The following is a 17,184-nucleotide window of genomic DNA, read 5'->3' on the forward strand; positions in this document are numbered from 1 at the left end:
TGACTTCAAAAGGAGTCCCATTGCATTCCTGCCGTGAAGACTAGTTCAGATAGTCTACAGTTGCGGCATTGCTGTGGACATTTTGAATGGACTGATAGGGGCTTAACAAACAAGGAGCCTTGTATGAGTGACAAACGGCAAGAGGGAAAAGGCTAACAGGAAAGGGGAAGAATGGTGCTCAAAATGCATCATCATCATTATGTACCATCAAGTCCTTTCTGACTTATGGTGACCCTTCTCAGTGTTTTATCGGTAAAGAGTACTTAGAAGTGGTTTTCCGTTCCTTTCTTCTGGGGGGGTTGCCCTGGGACTGTGCAGCTTTGCCCAAAGCCACCCGGGGCTGGCTCTGCTTCGCAAGAGGCTGGGAAACGGCCTCCCAACCTCACCAAGCTGGGTGACTTGAGGCCGGTCCTCGTTCCCTCAGCTTGACCTGCCTCACAGGGTTGTTGTTCTCAGAATAAAGCCAGGGGGAAGGGACGCCCGAGACGCCGCTTCGAGCCCACAGCAGGCCAAGCGAGATCTGATTCTCACAACTCATCCTCCTAAACTGATTTCTGTCCCCCGGGACCCATCTTTCGTGTGGATAGGGAAAAAAAAACTTAATCCAGGCTTTGTTTTGTTGTTGTTCTAAAGGCCAAGGCGGAAGTGAGGTGGATCAACGTTGGCGGCAGCCTGGCCGGAAGTGACGTTGCCCCTCTGCCGGAAGTCGTCGTGTTGTCGTTCTCCCCGTCGTCGGGCGTCGCTGCTTGGGCCCCGGAGGGAGCTGAGGCGGCGGCGGCGGGCAGGGCAGGGCAGGGCAGGGCAGGGGCGCCGCCATGGCTCCGGTGTCCCGTTCGCGGAGCCCGGCGGCGGAGTCTCCGCCTTCCCGGCGAGAGCGGCGGCGGGATGGCTCGGCCAGCCCTCCTTCGCCTCCTCCTCTCCCGGCTTCTCGGTCCGGCCGGAGCCGAAGGTCCCGCTCGAGGTCGAGGTCGCGATCCCGGGAGCGCAACGGGTTCCGGCCTCCGTCCAGGCCGCCGCACCACTTCGCTCACCGCCTGGAGCCGAAGCCGCCGCGAGGGTTGTGGCACTCCGAGGCCGGCAAGGAGCAGGAGGAGTCCCTCCGGCAGAGGTAGGCGAGGGGAAGGAGGGAGGGAGGCCGGGCGAGGGGGAGAGGGACACACACACACACACACACACACACACACACACACACACACACACACACACACACACACACACACACACACACACACACACACACACACACACACACACACACACACACACACACACACACACACACACACACGAGAGACGTTCGCTGCCTGTTGAGGACCTGCGCCCATCCAGGCGCCTATGAGATCTATACGTCTGCGGGGGTGCTTTCTGTTGTCTCCATTTTTTCCCCCTACTCTTCAAGCATCCCGTTAGATTTGTTGTTTCTCCATTTCCCCAAGGTCCGATTTCCAGCGATGCCAATTCTGCATCCTGTTGCATAAAAGTAGCTGGCAAAGCTTTTATGCAGAACTGTTTCTTGTATGTAGTACAGCAAAGTTGCATATATGGTACAGGGCTACTGTTAAAGACACAGAGCACAGCTTTTCTGCAAATATTGCTTTGTGTTCCTTATCCTTGTTACATTTATCCAAGTTAGGAGGGATTGTTATAATTCCAGGATGTGGAGCATAAACAATTTACGTTGTTGAACTCTTGAGTTTACTTTTTTTTGCAGAAATATATGTACACAAATTGGAGGAGTTCTCTTCAGAGAGAGATTTACTTCTAAATAAGGATGCATAACACTGAGCACAAAAATGTTGTAATCATATATTAAAAGTGTCAAATGTTTCTGTATCATCCTTTTTTTATATCTAAGAAATGACCATGTTTTCCTATTGCTACTTTACCATCATCCACTGTCTATACATATGAAGTACATTTTAACAGTGACGTTGTATCTTTTACAGGCGATTAAATGAAAGAGAAAGAATAGGTGAACTAGGAGCACCTGAAGTTTGGGGACTGTCACCAAAAGTTCCTGACCCAGAGTAAATATTTTTTTTAAGTTTTATTTCTTCTTCTTTAACCTCAGAGTGATGTAAAATATATATTCTCTTGTACCCTGTCTTGCTTTTGCATATAATTTTACATTTCAAGCTGGGAGAAGGATTGCATCATACATAAGCAAATGTAGAACCTCCTGGCATGTTTTGCCTTTGGTCCAAAGTATACTAACAGTTTAAACCTTAATAGATGTTTTTACTTGCAACAATTCCACCAAAGGCCTGTCCACATAAGCATTTTTTTTGGGGGGGGGGGAGAGGGGATAGTTTGGGCTTGTGAGAAGAGATGTTCAAGTTAAGATCTCTTTGGACTTGTTCCATTAGTTTTAAGATTACTTCTGTTCTGCCTTTAAATCTAGTTCTGATGAGCATACCCCTGCAGAAGATGAAGATGGGACATCTAAAAAGAGCAGCTCCTCTGATTCCAGTTCAGAAGGTAATGTGTGTTGATCACATGTTGTTCAGAGACATAAGGAGGAAGGATCAGTAGAGAACTAAGTGCCAACTGAACTCTCCCAGAATTAAGTTATCATAGAATTTAGTTATACTAAAATCATTAGAAGGTATAAACAAACCTGGCACTTTCTGACTTAAGAATAATTTCTGTTCCCTTAATAGCTGTGATCAGATTTTCAAAGGATGTGTGCTCCAAAAGTTTGGTCATCTGCCTTGCCCACTATATAAGGCAAGAGTGTAATTTCACCCTATTGTTGGGAGAATGTCCATGCAGCCCAAAGACAGTAATGATGCTGTTCCTCCTTGAGTCTGTTATAACAGGATTAGGAAGTGATAATTCCCAAAATGATATGTTAAGAGTTTGCTTTGATTGTAATATATATTCTTTTAAATATTTTTTCAGAGGAGGAAAAAAAGAAGAAGAAGAAGAAGAAAAAGAGGAAAGCTGCTTCACGTATGTGTGAGCTTGTGTTGGGTAGTGTTCACTCTCTTTGGACTGCATTAAACAATGGGATTAGGGAGTGGTTGTCTAACATAACCCTTAAATCTTGTTGTTTTCTGCCTTCTTTGCTTTCAAATTGCTCCCGCATTGACCTTACTCAGTTTTTAAATCATTTTCTCTGAAATGATGTAGGTGATGAGGAAAAAAAGAGATCGAAGAAGAAGAAGCACAGAAAGTAAGATACCTTTTTAATATATTAACATCTTTCAGTTTTATATTTCTGTGGGAGTGGTTTCAAAATCCTGCTTTTATGGTTTCAAAATCCTGTTTCCTCACCTACTTTATACAATGCTGAGAATCTGTGTTGTCACCAAGAGAATTGATAAAGAACTGTTTTTGCTGTGCTTGTTCTTAAGATCTGTTAGTGTTTCTGTTTTTATATTTTTGTCCTCCTTTTGCCCTTACATTAACATTGTGGCAGAAGCTAACAAAAGGCAGCAATTCTTTACCTGGAAATAAGGCTCGCTGAACTTAATTTTAACTACACAGACCTCGGATTTACACCCAGTGGGGACTGGAAGAAGTGGCCGGTTCATGTTGTCAGTGTCTTTAAAATGATTTCACAGGGTGGCAAAGGGACAGAGTGGCTCCCTTTGAGCTGCTCACATCATTTTTGCTACCGTAGCGGTGGGCGGGCGCAGACCTACAGATGCTGTCAGACTACAGCTCCCATCAGTCCTGACTGTCATAGCCAGAAATATTGGGAAATAAGACTAGTCACGCTTGCCCATCCTTGTATTATATGAAGAGTTTTTTTAAAAAAACTGTTAGCCTTTTTTGGCACCCTCTCTGTAGTCCTGCAGATGTCTTCATTACTATATTAATTATTTTTCCTGTACCCATACCTACATGGTTAACATCCGGTTAGAATCAAGACCAAAAATGTTTTTCTTTTGCATTTGTCTTTTCTTCTCTTGCATTTTTTCTTCTCTCTTTAACACTTAGACACTCATCCACCCCTTTTCCTGCCCACATTTCCACAGAAAGAAGTCCAAGAAAAAGAAGAGCAAGAAAAGCAGGAAGGACACCAGCGATTCGAGCAGTGACGATTCCAGTGATGAGGCCGTACAAGGGGATGAGCTCTGGATTGAGCGATCAAGTAGGTTTCGGCTGCTTAGCATCCCTGGCAAAAACCCATTCGCAGATGTAGCCGTTGCTAAAAGGCAGATGGATCCTGAAAATATGCTGAAAATAAGAAATAGCTCAGTTTTTCAAATGCAGTGGTGCCCCGCTAGACGATGACCTCGCAAAATGATTTATTTGCTAGATGATGAGTTTTTGCGATCACTATAGCGCTTTACAAAACGGTGTTTCCTATGGGCGATTTTTGCTTGACGATGTTTCAGTCCGTGCTTCACAAGATGGTTGTTTTTTCTTGGGACCGTTTTTCGCAAGACAACGATTTTAACAGCTGATCCGCACTTCACAAAATGGTTTCTCTATGGGCGATTTTTGCAAGATGACCATTTTTCCCCATTGGAACGCATTAAACGGATTTCAGTGCATTCCAATGGGGAACCGCATTTCACAAGACAATGTTTTTGCAAAACAGCGATTTTCGCAGAACGAATTAACATCATCTTGCGGGGCACCACTGTGTTTGTTTGTTTGTTTGACTTATATATCGCCCCGTTAGTGTGATGCAATATTCTGGGCCATTTACAACAGTAAGTAGAACACGTACTATTAAAACTACAAATAAACAACAACAAATTGGAACATTTGGCAAATGCACCCAACAGAGAGGTGATTTGAAGGCCCTCTCTCCCTTGCATGCAGAGTGGCCGACGGTTAATGGAATTGAAGATGAGACGGGGGGGGGGGACAGAGGGATTGTTAAGCCAGCCAAACCAACAGACAGAGTGACAAGCATGTGAGGACAAATCCAACATTGTAGAGCGGACATCCTATAGCCCAGGAGGGCTTTCCTCTCCTCTTCTTTCCCAACTCGGGCTAACCCCTTATACCTGTGCAAGACAGTGGGAAGGATTGCTCCTGGTGTCTCTGACAGAAGCGTTCCCTCCACAAGATGATCCAGCTGGGTGTTGGCCTTCATGTGCAAATCATTTTTGTAATGCTTTAAAGAAGTCTTGATTTATCTTCCTTTATTCCTTCATTGCAGAAAACACAGATGCTGTAGATTTCATTGGCCCAGAAGCTCCCATCACCCATGCCTCCCAGGATGACCGGCCCTTAAAGTAAGTGCAGTCAGCGGTGGCTTATGTAAACAGTAGAAATCAAAGATTTCCATTCAAGTCAAAGTATATTACAGTCTCCAGCACTTTCACTGCACTCAAACCATCCCAGCATTGTGCACCCTACTTCTGCAGTCCTTTAAACAAGCACCATGTCATATCAGTGCTGTTTAGAGATGGCAGCCTGAGTTTGCAAATAGCTTGCTTAAGCTCATTTGCTTCCTTAATTTGTTTCCCCAGTTATGTTCTGATCTGTGGGCTTCCTCTCAGTCCACATGCTCCCTGAGATGCTATCAGAATGGGTCACTTCATGATTGGGGCAAATGATACGAAATTTACAGTCCACACCGTGCCCCATCTTCCCGGTGTGAATCCAGAAGGGTGTGTTGCATTGGAGCTGCTGGAAAACCTGTCTGTGTTGTGGTCCACAACATTCCCTCTTTGCAGATCTGTGATGGCGCCAGAAGTCTTGTCTACATTTCCAAACATGTCACTTGTTTAGCCAAAAGTGCCTGCCCTTCTGGACCAAGCTTCAGTTGCCTAGCTAACAAACTGGAGGAAAACCCAGATGGACGAAAGAAGCCTCTAGGACTAGAGATGATCTAAGCAGGGGTAGAAAGATTCATATTTTATCCATCCTTCTGGGGTGGCCTGACTCTGAATCTTTTACTTGAAGCTTCTTACTTTTAAGTTCTTTGCACTGTAAGATCCATTGCTAGAGAGAGATGCTGGTAGAACTTTGGGATTTGAATAATAACTAGAGAAGAACATTAAGTCTCTTGAGAGGCAACCCCCCCTCGTCACGTCCCAGGGTTTCCATATACATTGATAGCATGCGCTTCTCCAACCACAAATGGACAGCACAATTCTTCTCCCATGCGTAAGTGAAACAGCGAGTTTTCTAGATTCACATAAAGAATCCACCTACTCCGGCTGCAGCCATGCAGCTTCCTAGATTGTCTAGTGTGGACAGGAAACGGTACAGATTTAGCAGATTGTGTCTGCATTTTTGAAAGGCTGTGACTTTGTTGGTTTGAGATGGAATTTTCTTTTTCTTTTCAAGCTATGGACATGCTCTGCTCCCTGGTGAAGGGGCCGCCATGGCGGAGTATGTAAAAGCTGGGAAGCGTATCCCTAGAAGAGGTGAAATTGGCCTAACCAGTGAAGAAATTGCATCTTTTGAGAAGTCTGGCTATGTCATGAGTGGCAGCAGGTAGGTGTTTGGATGATGATTCCCCTGGGAATTGACTACAAAATATGCTGTTCTGTTCTAGTGGGTTCTTACAGCTGGAAGGAGGGAAGAGAGATGTTTCCATTACAGCTAATAGACACTGACCTTGTAGTAAGGGAGTTATTTTTCGCTGGTTTGGTGGTGGATGCTCTTGAATGTAATTCATTTCTTGATGAGCATTGTGTTCTTCATCAGGCACCGTCGAATGGAGGCTGTTCGTCTGCGTAAAGAGAACCAGATCTACAGCGCGGATGAGAAGAGAGCCCTGGCTTCGTTCAACCAGGAGGAGAGGCGGAAGAGAGAGAACAAGATCCTGGCAAGCTTCCGGGAGATGGTGTACAGAAAAACCAAGGGCAAAGATGAAAAATGAACTGCTTGCTGTTTTGTGTAGGCTGGAGTGGATGTTGGCAAACCCCACCCGTTAAAAGCCATTGGCAAGTGAGTGTCCCACAAGGCCTGGTACCGCCTGAACTTTGAAAATTGGTTCACGGCTATGAAATAACAACCCTGATAGGTTTCATTTGGAAAACCTGCTCATATGTTTTACAGGACCTTGGAGCTACTTCATTTAGATCTAAAGGAAGATAGGAATTGACTAAGGCAGTGATCCTACGAACTATACCAAAATAGTGCTAGGAATCTGAGATACTGCCACCAGCTGGTTTTCTAGGGGGGGGGGTAAGCAAGATTTAAAATTGGAGCAGGAGCACAGCAGAGATTTAAAAATAGAGACTCCAACTGAAATCTGGGCTCTGATTAAAGTTGCTTTGATATACATTTTTTAACGTGAGGCTACTGAGCCATCAGTATGAGAGAGACAGGCAGAATGGACAGGAGGCAATTCCTTACTGAACTCGAGAATGGCGTCAAAGATGACCCAAACCGGTGTGTATCTAAACCTGAGCATCCCACAAGACCAAACCCCACTTAATTGATGGGTGTCTTCTTGATAAGCAGTCAGTGCAGACCATATTTTTTTGTTTTCTTGCTTGCTATTAATAGACCAAAGTGACGTAAACTGTAGTTCCGTTTCTGTGACTTGGGAGACTGTGCAAAGAAGAATTGTGCCTTGGGCACTTAGGACAGATTTTATTTCTTATTTTGGAATCCTCTCTATTTGACCGCATGAAGAGGCTGAGCCATTCCTTATCAAAAGGATCGAAACCTCTTCAAGTAGCTTCTGTGAGATAGTATTCCGTCAGCAGTGTTTCAATGGGACAGAGCTAGTAGGTATTTGTGCCTGGATGAATCTAGGGTGGTTTTTTTTTTTTGCCTTTTTAACTTCCTGAATGTAACTCCTAATCTAGGCAAAACGCATATGCCAGGATTCAAAGGGCTATACTGTGGGTACAAGGGTCCTTCTGACCTCCACTTTGAAACCCTGGGGTACCATTCAACAGGTGATGGCCAGAATTCAGGAGCACCTCCAGCATGACACTGCAGTTTGGAAAAGGACATCTTTTTCTCCCTATTTCTAATAAAACAGGAAAGTTCTACCATGTGTATATATGTGTGCAGGTCTTACTTGGTACATTTGAGTACACCTTCAGCACAGTTCTAAAACTGTATGTTATTGCCTGGAAAATATTTTTAAAATAAAGTGTTCCCTTTGGGTGCATCCGATTTATATTGTTACTGCTCTTTCAAGCTTTGGTTTGTCAGTCTGAAGCCATGCTTAATTATCTGAAAGTTCTGGAAAGTGAAAAAAAAGCCATTGACCTTGCCTTACTCCAGCAATCTTAAAGGCCCTAATTCTAATTTGGGGGCGTAATTCTGACATGGAGGCTCATTGTGGGGTCTTCTATACAATGGGTGTATTTTGAATCAAGATCAGATATGACTTGATAGATCAACAAAGAAAAAGCTCAAAGTATAATTGTGTTATGTATTCGCGAAAAGGGACGTGGTGGCGCTGTGGACTAAACCGCAGAAGCCTGTGCTGCAGGGTCAGAAGACCAAGCAGTCGTAAGATCGAATCCACGCGACGGAGTGAGCGCCCGTCGCTTGTCCCAGCTCCCGCTTACCTAGCGGTTCGAAAGCATGCAAATGCAAGTAGATCAATAGGGACCACCTCGGTGGGAAGGTAACAGCGTTCCGTGTCTAAGTCGCACTGGCCATGTGACCACGGAAGATTGTCTTTGGACAAAACGCTGGCTCTACGGCTTGGAAACGGGGATGAGCCAAACACGACTGGACAAAAATTGTCAAGGGGAACCTTTACCTTTACCTATTTGCGAAGGCTTTCACAGCCAGGATCTAATGGTTGTTGTGGGTTTTTCGGGCTCTTTGGCCGTGTTCTGAAGGTTGTTCTTCCTAACGTTTTGCCAGTCTCTGTAGCCGGCATCTTCAGAGGACAGGAGTAGCACTCTGTGCTCTGGATTATGTGCTACTCCTGTCGTCTGAAGATGCTGGCCACAGAGACTGGCGAAACGTTAGGAGGAACAACCTTCAGAACATGGTCAAAGAACCCGAAAAACCCACAACAACCATATAATTGTGCTATTTGTAAAAGCCAGACCTTTTCCTTAGCTTGCTTACTCTTATGAAGCCAGCATGGGTAACTTGTGAGAGACTTGCACTTATTACATTTGAATCAGTACAGCAGTGTGTATACCTGTGGCCCTTCTAATGGTGTTAGACTACAACTCCCATCAACTGAGTCAACATAACCAATGGTGATGAGTTACAATCTAGCAGTTTCTGGAAGGCCACAGGTATGCATGCCTGCTATATGGATTCAAATGTTGTAAGAAATGCAGTTCTCTCACTGCTGTGGCTTACCATTCAAGAAGAGGGTATGCTTTTTGTGTGTGGGGGGGTGGAGTTGATAGTTAATATTGTTTTTATTACTTTTCTTGAATTAAGTAATTCCCTATGAGGTAGAAAGACAAAAATGATGCCAAAGAAATAAGGCTTTTATTTACAAAAAGAAGCAGAAGCCTGATACAGAAAAGAGTGCTTAACTTGTAACACCTTTAAAGAAACTAAAAGTAAATTGTCTCCATCAAGCTAATTTTGCTTTCAATTACTTCTTTGAGCCACTTCTCTTTAAATCGAGATTTCCCTGGCCTGTAAAGAGAAACAAGTACATGAGTGGACATTCAGATTAATCCAGAAATGTAGTTCAGAGTTATGGCTGTTAAAAGATAGTTTCCTTGTGGCAGAAAGATCAATTTTATATCATCAACAACTTATATACAGTGGTGCCTTGCCTGACAACGTTAATTCGTTCCAGCAAAATCGCTGTAGAGCGAAAACGTCATCAAACAAAACAAAAAGTCCATTGAAACACATTGAAAACCCTTCAATGTGTTCCAATGGGCTGAATACCTGCTCGTTTTGCGAAGATCCTCCATACAGCGGCCATTTTCGGTGCCTGTAAAGCTAGGAATCCATCCCTAGAAAACAGGGGGGGGGGCATTTTGAAGCTACCTATCAGCTGTTTAAAAAACATCGTTTTGTGAAGAATCGGTTCCCGAAGCAGGGAACCGATCATCGCAAAGTGAAAAAAAAACCCATTTAAAACATTTTGCGATCGCAAAAATCTCATCGTAAAGCGACTTTCGTTAAGTGAGTCAATCGTTAAGCGGGGCACAACTGTACATATGTACAATATGGAAAATGGGCATTTGGCAGGCTTGTAAATCTCAGGTGTGGAAATCTTGAGAAGCTTCAGAATGGCCGTGGGCACTTCCTTATCTTTCATAAAACTTAGACGGCTTACTCTGCTAGCTTTCAGCCTTCTGACCCAGCTAGCACTACCCTCTTTTCCCATCCACTTTCTTAGCACTTCCACAACAGATTCAGTCTGGTTCCTGACAGAGATGCTGTCATTACACCAAAGTGTTATTTGGTGCCTCTGATCTTCGCCGTTACCATTTCAGGCATCTATTTTCAGCCCTTCAAGAAATAAAACCCCACAACGTACCTGTGAATTAGCTTATTTGTCTCCACTATAAAGAACACTTCGACAGGCAAAGTCTGTTTTAAATGGAAAATCAGAGTTAGAACTGTTTTTAAGACACATACACAAAAACAAAATGAGTTTCTAGTTAAGAGGACAGAAAATATCTCAGGAACAAATTAACCGCTTATTCCCAAGGAAGAAAAGAGGTGGTGTTTCCAAGGAGCGAGTTCTATAGAACTGGAACGATGAACCGAATGATGTGCTTTCAAGTAATGGGAAGAAAGATTTTTGCCAGGGGATCCAGAGAGATTCACAGTGCAGAACTGGGCTTAGGAAAAAAAAATAGTAGGGATTGATGTAAAATATGGAGAATTCACTCTAGCACGAAGACTTGGCAGAGCAAGTCGTGAAATTTTTTTGCCCATTGCGGACATGTTTACTGCTCGTCTGGCCCTGACCAATTTATTGTCTCTAAACTATTCTTTTTCTGTAAGAATTGCCTGATCCATAAGATGGCTCTAATACAGATCTCCCACTCTAACTGTTTTTAAAGAGGTACTGTATTTTTCCATGTATAAGACACTACTGTACTGTACTTTAAAGTCATTACACTAAAAATTGAGGGGCATGTTATACATGGAAGTAAGCTGAGAACAACAGGGACGTGGTGGCGCTGTGGGCTAAACCGCAGAAGCCTGTGCTGCAGGGTCAGAAGACCAAGCAGTCATAAGATCGAATCCATGTGATGGAGTGAGCGCCCGTCGCTTGTCCCAGCTCCCGCCAACCTAGCAGTTCGAAAGCATGCAAATGCGAGTAGATAAATAGGGACCACCTTGGTGGAAAGGTAACAGTGTTCCATGTCTAGTTGCGTTGGCCACGTGACCATGGGAGATTGTCTTCGGACAAAAACGCTGGCTCTGTGGCTTGGAAACGGGGATGAGCACCGCCCCTAGAGTCGAACACGACTTGACAAAAATTGTCAAGGGGAACCTTTACCTTTTTAAAGCTGAGAACAGAACAGACCTTGCCTGTTTAAGCAGGCTTCCTTCAGTCACAAGGCTTAGCTGTCTCCAACCAGGAGCCTTATGGAACTGACCTCAGCTGATGCTGAACAAACCAATTGGAACACACATCATTGGAGGTGGAGCCTGTAGGCTCAGATTCAACAGGGATTCCTAATGTCTGACCCTTCTGAGCCCATAGGCTGAATCCTCAGCTTTTCTTAATTTTTGGGTTAGAAAAGGGGGGTGTCTTAAAATAGTTTGCACCGGACTGCATCCAAAGCAGTCCAAACTGTGAGCTATATCCCTATCTGATCATACTGTTAGCATGTTTTAGCATGTACCGTATAACCATATGTACACGCACACGGAGATGGTAGCACATTAAAAGATCAACAAGTTGATTTCAATATGAGTTTTGGTGGATTACAATCCACTTCTAGATTGCAATCCATGAAAGCTCATGCTGAGATGAATCTGTTACTCATTGAGGATACAATAAGTGTTGTTTTCATTTTCGTTTTTGTTTTAGTTAGAGAAATGCCAACCAGAGGTTGTCCTCCCCTCCCAAACTTAGACAAGGTCTTCTTCTTTTTTAAAAAAAAATCCCTTTTCTGTGTAAGTAGGCAAATCATAACTCTTCCTATCCTTAGGCATGTATACCTGGGGTAGCTATCAAACACAATCTGCATACAGAGCACAGTCCCTCTCAGCTCCACTGAAAAAGATCTGCAAGTTAACTTCACACTGGATGAAATCCCTTTACTTAGTATAGTAAGTTGCACCAGAGTAGGCACATTGAATCTGTGAGGATTTGGCGAGTCAAGATCTCTGCAAGTTCCATGCATTCGAATAGGGCCACCCTAGTTGAGATTTATTACAATAAGCACCAGGTCACTACGTTCTATGTGTGGTGTGTGCAGTAGCCTCATTTTCTTTCCTGCTTCTCTTTTCGACATAACTGCTACTTCCGAGTAAGTGCATGAGACTGTATCTGCACGACACAGTGACAACAGATTAATAGTACTTTGCCTGTCACTGCTCCTTTCTACGGAGTCTTGCGATTTGCGATTAGGTGAATTACTTAAAATTCTCTGTTACAGAAAGAGGTCTCCAGGACCTTCCCCTGAATTATATATTATATAATTTTCTGTCTCTTGCAGAAAATTCTACATTCTCCATCGAAATAAAAAGCTCAGGTTTCCCTAAGGTTGGAGCCATGGAAGTCAATTTGGTATCAAACTGCTATAACTGTGTCATATAAAAGCACCCTCAGGAGTTTTGTTTTATTTTAAAATTTTTCAAATTAAGTGTGCGTACCTTAGCTTCAGGTTTTCAAGCCCTGTGCTTGGGAAATCTGTGGTGGCTTTAAAAAAAAAAGGCATCGATTGAGATTTTGGTGGTGATAGGTGTAAATCTGGGGAGAAATATGAACTGGAACATGGAGAAAGTTTAAAAGCCAGGTTGTAGCCTTTCAGGCTCCCCCGGAAATGAAAAAGAACCTTGGATTTGGCACAGACCCAATTTAATGTAATATGTAGCTGAACCAGGAACGTTCAGATAGTTGAAGGCACACCAAAAATGCTTGACGATTTGGGGCTCATCTCCGTTCAGAGTCAAAGGAGACGTTCCTGGGAGATTCTGCGTACTTACTGATGGCCTGACATTGGAAATCTCTATGACAAAATAGACACAGGCTGTTGCTCGTGGAATGGGCTTCCTGCACGTCGGGATGCTCCATCGTACTCGGTAATGGTATCTCATGCTATACTCTAATTCTTCTTCTCCGAGATAATTTGTCCAGTGCAGCCAGCTCTCATGCAGCTCCCATGTCTGTGGAATAAATGCAAGTGATGCTATGGTCCAACGTACACGCCGTTATGCATCGTTAAGGCTGAAGGTGTGGGGGGAAGAAAGACAGCAACAGCAGTGGAGAGAGATGGTCCAGGTCAGCTAGATGCTCCTCACCGGTCTATCTGATCTATCTCCTCTGGTACTGTAGACCTGAAGTGGGCAAAGTGTTGTTTGTCCTTTTGTTGTTTGACTGCATCTCCCAGAATTCTGCACTTTTGGCCATCTTGGATTAGGATAATGGGAGTTGCAATCCAACAACATCTACCCCTGATGCAGACTGATGTTGAGATGACTTCCCTCCGTCCAGTCTTCTCTCCCAGCCATCTCCCACGTATGGACCAAGTGTAGGAGGAGCATCCATAGAATGAAACTATCCTTTCAAGATAATATGTCCTTAGAAGAAGAATTCACTTTGGTGCTCTAGAAACATGCTTCTGGCAGACCCATGTCTGAGAAATCTCATAAATTGGGACGAACTCTATGTTTATGTCCAAAGACCTATCACAAAACACAACAAGATAAGTGGCAGGAGGTGGTGAGAGGAGCTTCTGCTGTAGCCATCAAGTGCTTTCCCTCTCTACTAAATTTTGTAAAATTAATCTTGAATCAGGGCTCTGGAGAACCTAAAAGCTTGCTTTGTTTGTGAAGTTTTAAAGATTGTAATAAAGCTATTACAAAACCCTGAGTATTGTTGCCCCACAGAGACAACGTGGCTGTTTTATTCTTCTTTTCTATTTTCCTCTTTCTTCTAAGACAGATGGCTTCTTAATCACAACAGTTCCAGTTCCTTATTTTGATCTGTGGGGCAGAGAAAGCCTCTTACTAGATAGGAGGCATCAGTGAGTGTACTGCGATTTATTCCCAAGTAAATATGCAAAATTGCGAACCTGTTCTCCTGAATGACTTGCATAGGTATGACCTGTTCCATCTGACTGTGCTAACCATTCATACACCCCCGAGGCCAGCCCTTTGCCCTTAAGCCCAATTTGTGAACAGCAGAGATGCCTTACCCTCATATACTCCTCAATCTGCAATAGCCCTTTTCCGATGGTGAAGTCTTGGCATTTCATCCACGCAATATTTGGCACTTCATATTTGGCTCCTGCAATTGAGAAGGATGTGGATGAAACCCAGCCTCCCACGGCAGATGAACTGCAAACCCCCCAAGAGGCTTTAAAAACATGACAAGCTTTGTTTTACAATACCTGCCTCTTCCTTCTGCAGGTTTCCCACGGCGTCCGTTGCTCCTTGGATGGCATTTGTGACAATCAAGAGAGCTTTCTCTTTGATGGCTTCCAGATCTCCATCATCTCCCACAAATTTGTTATCATTCATTGTTTTCAACTCTTGGGAGACAATGGCAGAGCATCCCAAAATATCAGCATTAGAGGGAAAGGACTGCTCCGAAATAAGCAGAATTCTGCTACTGTATGTAGATTGATCTGTGCTGAATAGTTGCTTGCTGAAAATATTTTTTTGCAGAAATTATTCTGTCAAGTTAACACCTAAATGCCCCAAGGAGTCCTACAAAATCTATAGACCTCGGGGGAGGGGGGGAATCAGAGGTCCAAGTTCAATCTTTATCCTAATAAAGGGTTAATTCCAGAATAAAGCCAAACAATCACAGACAATCATATCAAAATTCATATGAGTATCAAAGTATAAGTATGTACACTATTGCAATATTTCCAGGCAACAATAATTTATTGACTTTCTACAACATTATTTTACTCTACATTAGTTTTATGTTCCATACAGGCAGAATTAATTCAAAAACTGACAAGTCAGAATGTACTGAAGACCATTACTGTACAGTCTTACAGTTACAAGAAAAACTGTAGGCACAGATACTTGGAAACTCTTCCTTTCGACTTATTAAAAGTTACAGGTGTGATTTCCATCCAAGCAGTCTTACAACTATGAGAAATTGGCAGGCATTCAAATACAAAACTTAAGCTGCAAGTACAAATTAAATAAAAAAGCTTATAGCTTTAAAAGGCAAATACAATCACATTCAGATAAAACATCTCTTAAAATATTAAAGTTCTTAAAAGTAAGAATGTGTTAAAAGGATTATATATAATGTACTTTAAAAGCATGGAAAAATAAAACAGTTGTTAAAAGTAAAAACATATAAAATAAAAAGACTTTCTTAACCTCTATTTGATCACAAAGAAAAATTATTAGATCATGTTCTCATCCAGCCAAGCCAGTTAAAATCTATGAAGGAAAATAAATTCTTATCTCTGTGTTTACAACTTATAAGCAAAACATTCATTAAGTTGCCAAAGTTGTTTATTGTTCATTGACTTTGCTGGAGGCCACTAATTGTTTGAACTGCACATCACACAGAGTTAAACTTAGATTAGGCATCCTTCAGTCACGAGAGACTAGGGTAACGTGTTCTGCATGGAGGACTTGGAACAGCATCTAGTGTGGCTGAAAAGGCCAATTCAAGAGTGACCATCCCTTCCACACTGAAGACAAATACAATCTGTCCCCTGTCCAGCTCCCTGATTTTGCTGGTTTCGGGACTGCCTCTTGGCCTCGGCCTGCTGGACAAGGATGTCTTCAAATTGGGAGAGGCCATGATGCCCCGCCTGCCTCCAGGCTGGATGCTCAGATGTCAAGGTTTCCCATCTGTTGAGGTCCATTGCTAAGGGGGTAGTAATTTAACTCTCATCTGGGTTTGCACTGCCTACAGTGAGGATGGGAACCTGTGTCCACCTCCAGATGGTGTTGAACTGCATTTCCCATTCATCCTAGCCTTGCCTTTAGCAAGGGCCCCTTTGTCAGGGGACACTCTCCCCCCCCCAGCCTGACAGGAGCTCTCTGGGGTTCCTGACAGGGGTTTTTCCCAGGCCCTCTTGGAGATGCCAGGAGTTAAAGGCGGGGCCTTTTGCCCACTTAGCATATACTGCCTCACCACCTGATTACCCTTCCTGCAGTGTCCGTTATGTTTGCAAACTCGTTTTTGCCCCATTCACACACGCTAATTGTAGTGCACAGTTCGAAACCCCTAACAACGATCCCACGTGGAAAATGAGAAGCAGGAAGGAACCTATTTCTTTGCACCCTGATCGTCCCCTGTTTCCCACCCACTCTGCTCCTGGTGCACGGAATAAAATCTGCAGCCAGCCAGGACACGAAAAGGAACAAAACAGCCGGCAGCCGACGACTCTTAGAAATGATGGTCATTGGGGAACCCTGGACCCCTCTCAGCATTCCCTCCAGCCCTACAAGCTCAATTACCTGCTTAAAAGCACCTGCCGAGCGTCTTTTCCCTTTTGCTCAGGTCTGTTTGATTTCCTCTGAGATGCAGCTTCTCTGGGGCTCATTAAGCTGCTGGCTTCCAGCCTCCTGGGACAAATGTTTGGTCATAATCATCACCCAGGCAACCCCGGTTCAGCCAATTGAATTGTTGCTTTGATGTACAGGCATTCCATCATGCTTAAAAGAGAAGGACTGGCTCTTTGTGATGCATAGTGTGCACGTCCCATGTCATCATTAGGCCACGATAAACCAAGAGCTGAGCATTACCAAGCGGGCTGTATTTTCACAACAGGGAGGAGGAGAGGACGGTGGCTTTTTCAGCCTCTCCACTTCTCTGTGCTTTCTGTGCGCATGATGGCTGGAATCTACCAAGTTCTGTATTTGGAAAAATAAACATTTGATTGTGATGTTTTTGTTTTGTTATGTTTTGTTTTTGCAGTCCAGCTGGGAAACATACTTGGTTGTTCTGAAGATATCATGAGAGTCAATAGTCATGGAATCATTAAATAGTTCATACATAGTTCTCATGGTCTAAAAACCAAGGAGGGTGCCCATTGCATCTCTGAGTGATTAACTGTTCTGGGCCTTGCCTCTTTCCAATTAGCTTTTGGTAGGTGTGCTGTAGATGGGCTTACTAAATGTAATGCAAATTGTTCCAGCACAACCCAGGTTCTTATTCCCCTCTTTCCCTTGGCTTAAGGAAAATCTTTCAGCAGGCTTCTA

General features: G+C 43.6%; 2 protein-coding genes across 3 annotated transcripts; one reads left to right on the forward strand and one right to left on the reverse strand.

The window, feature by feature from the left end:
- The first annotated feature begins 770 nt into the window (after positions 1 to 770).
- Positions 771 to 8,049, forward strand: NKAP (NFKB activating protein). Its single transcript, XM_072981236.2, has 9 exons — positions 771 to 1,108; positions 1,947 to 2,027; positions 2,402 to 2,478; positions 2,902 to 2,952; positions 3,133 to 3,175; positions 3,984 to 4,099; positions 5,123 to 5,198; positions 6,259 to 6,408; positions 6,622 to 8,049. The coding sequence occupies exons 1-9, from the start codon at positions 816 to 818 to the stop codon at positions 6,794 to 6,796; spliced, it is 1,062 nt and encodes a 353-aa protein (XP_072837337.2). The 5' UTR covers positions 771 to 815; the 3' UTR covers positions 6,797 to 8,049.
- A 1,274-nt stretch (positions 8,050 to 9,323) lies between these two features.
- Positions 9,324 to 16,763, reverse strand: AKAP14 (A-kinase anchoring protein 14). 2 transcript variants are annotated; one of them, XM_072981156.2, is made up of 6 exons: positions 16,441 to 16,763; positions 14,394 to 14,534; positions 14,199 to 14,290; positions 12,988 to 13,167; positions 10,355 to 10,407; positions 9,324 to 9,495 (listed from the first exon to the last, which is right to left on the reverse strand). In XM_072981156.2, the coding sequence occupies exons 2-6, from the start codon at positions 14,521 to 14,523 to the stop codon at positions 9,411 to 9,413; spliced, it is 540 nt and encodes a 179-aa protein (XP_072837257.2). In that variant the 5' UTR covers positions 14,524 to 14,534; positions 16,441 to 16,763; the 3' UTR covers positions 9,324 to 9,410. The 2 variants fall into 2 exon arrangements, with proteins under 2 accessions (XP_072837257.2, XP_072837258.2); XM_072981157.2 differs by lacking the exon at positions 12,988 to 13,167.
- Positions 16,764 to 17,184: the final 421 nt, after the last annotated feature.

Source organism: Pogona vitticeps, chromosome 11 (assembly GCF_051106095.1).
Source record: "Pogona vitticeps strain Pit_001003342236 chromosome 11, PviZW2.1, whole genome shotgun sequence".
NCBI classification, from domain to species: domain Eukaryota; kingdom Metazoa; phylum Chordata; class Lepidosauria; order Squamata; family Agamidae; genus Pogona; species Pogona vitticeps.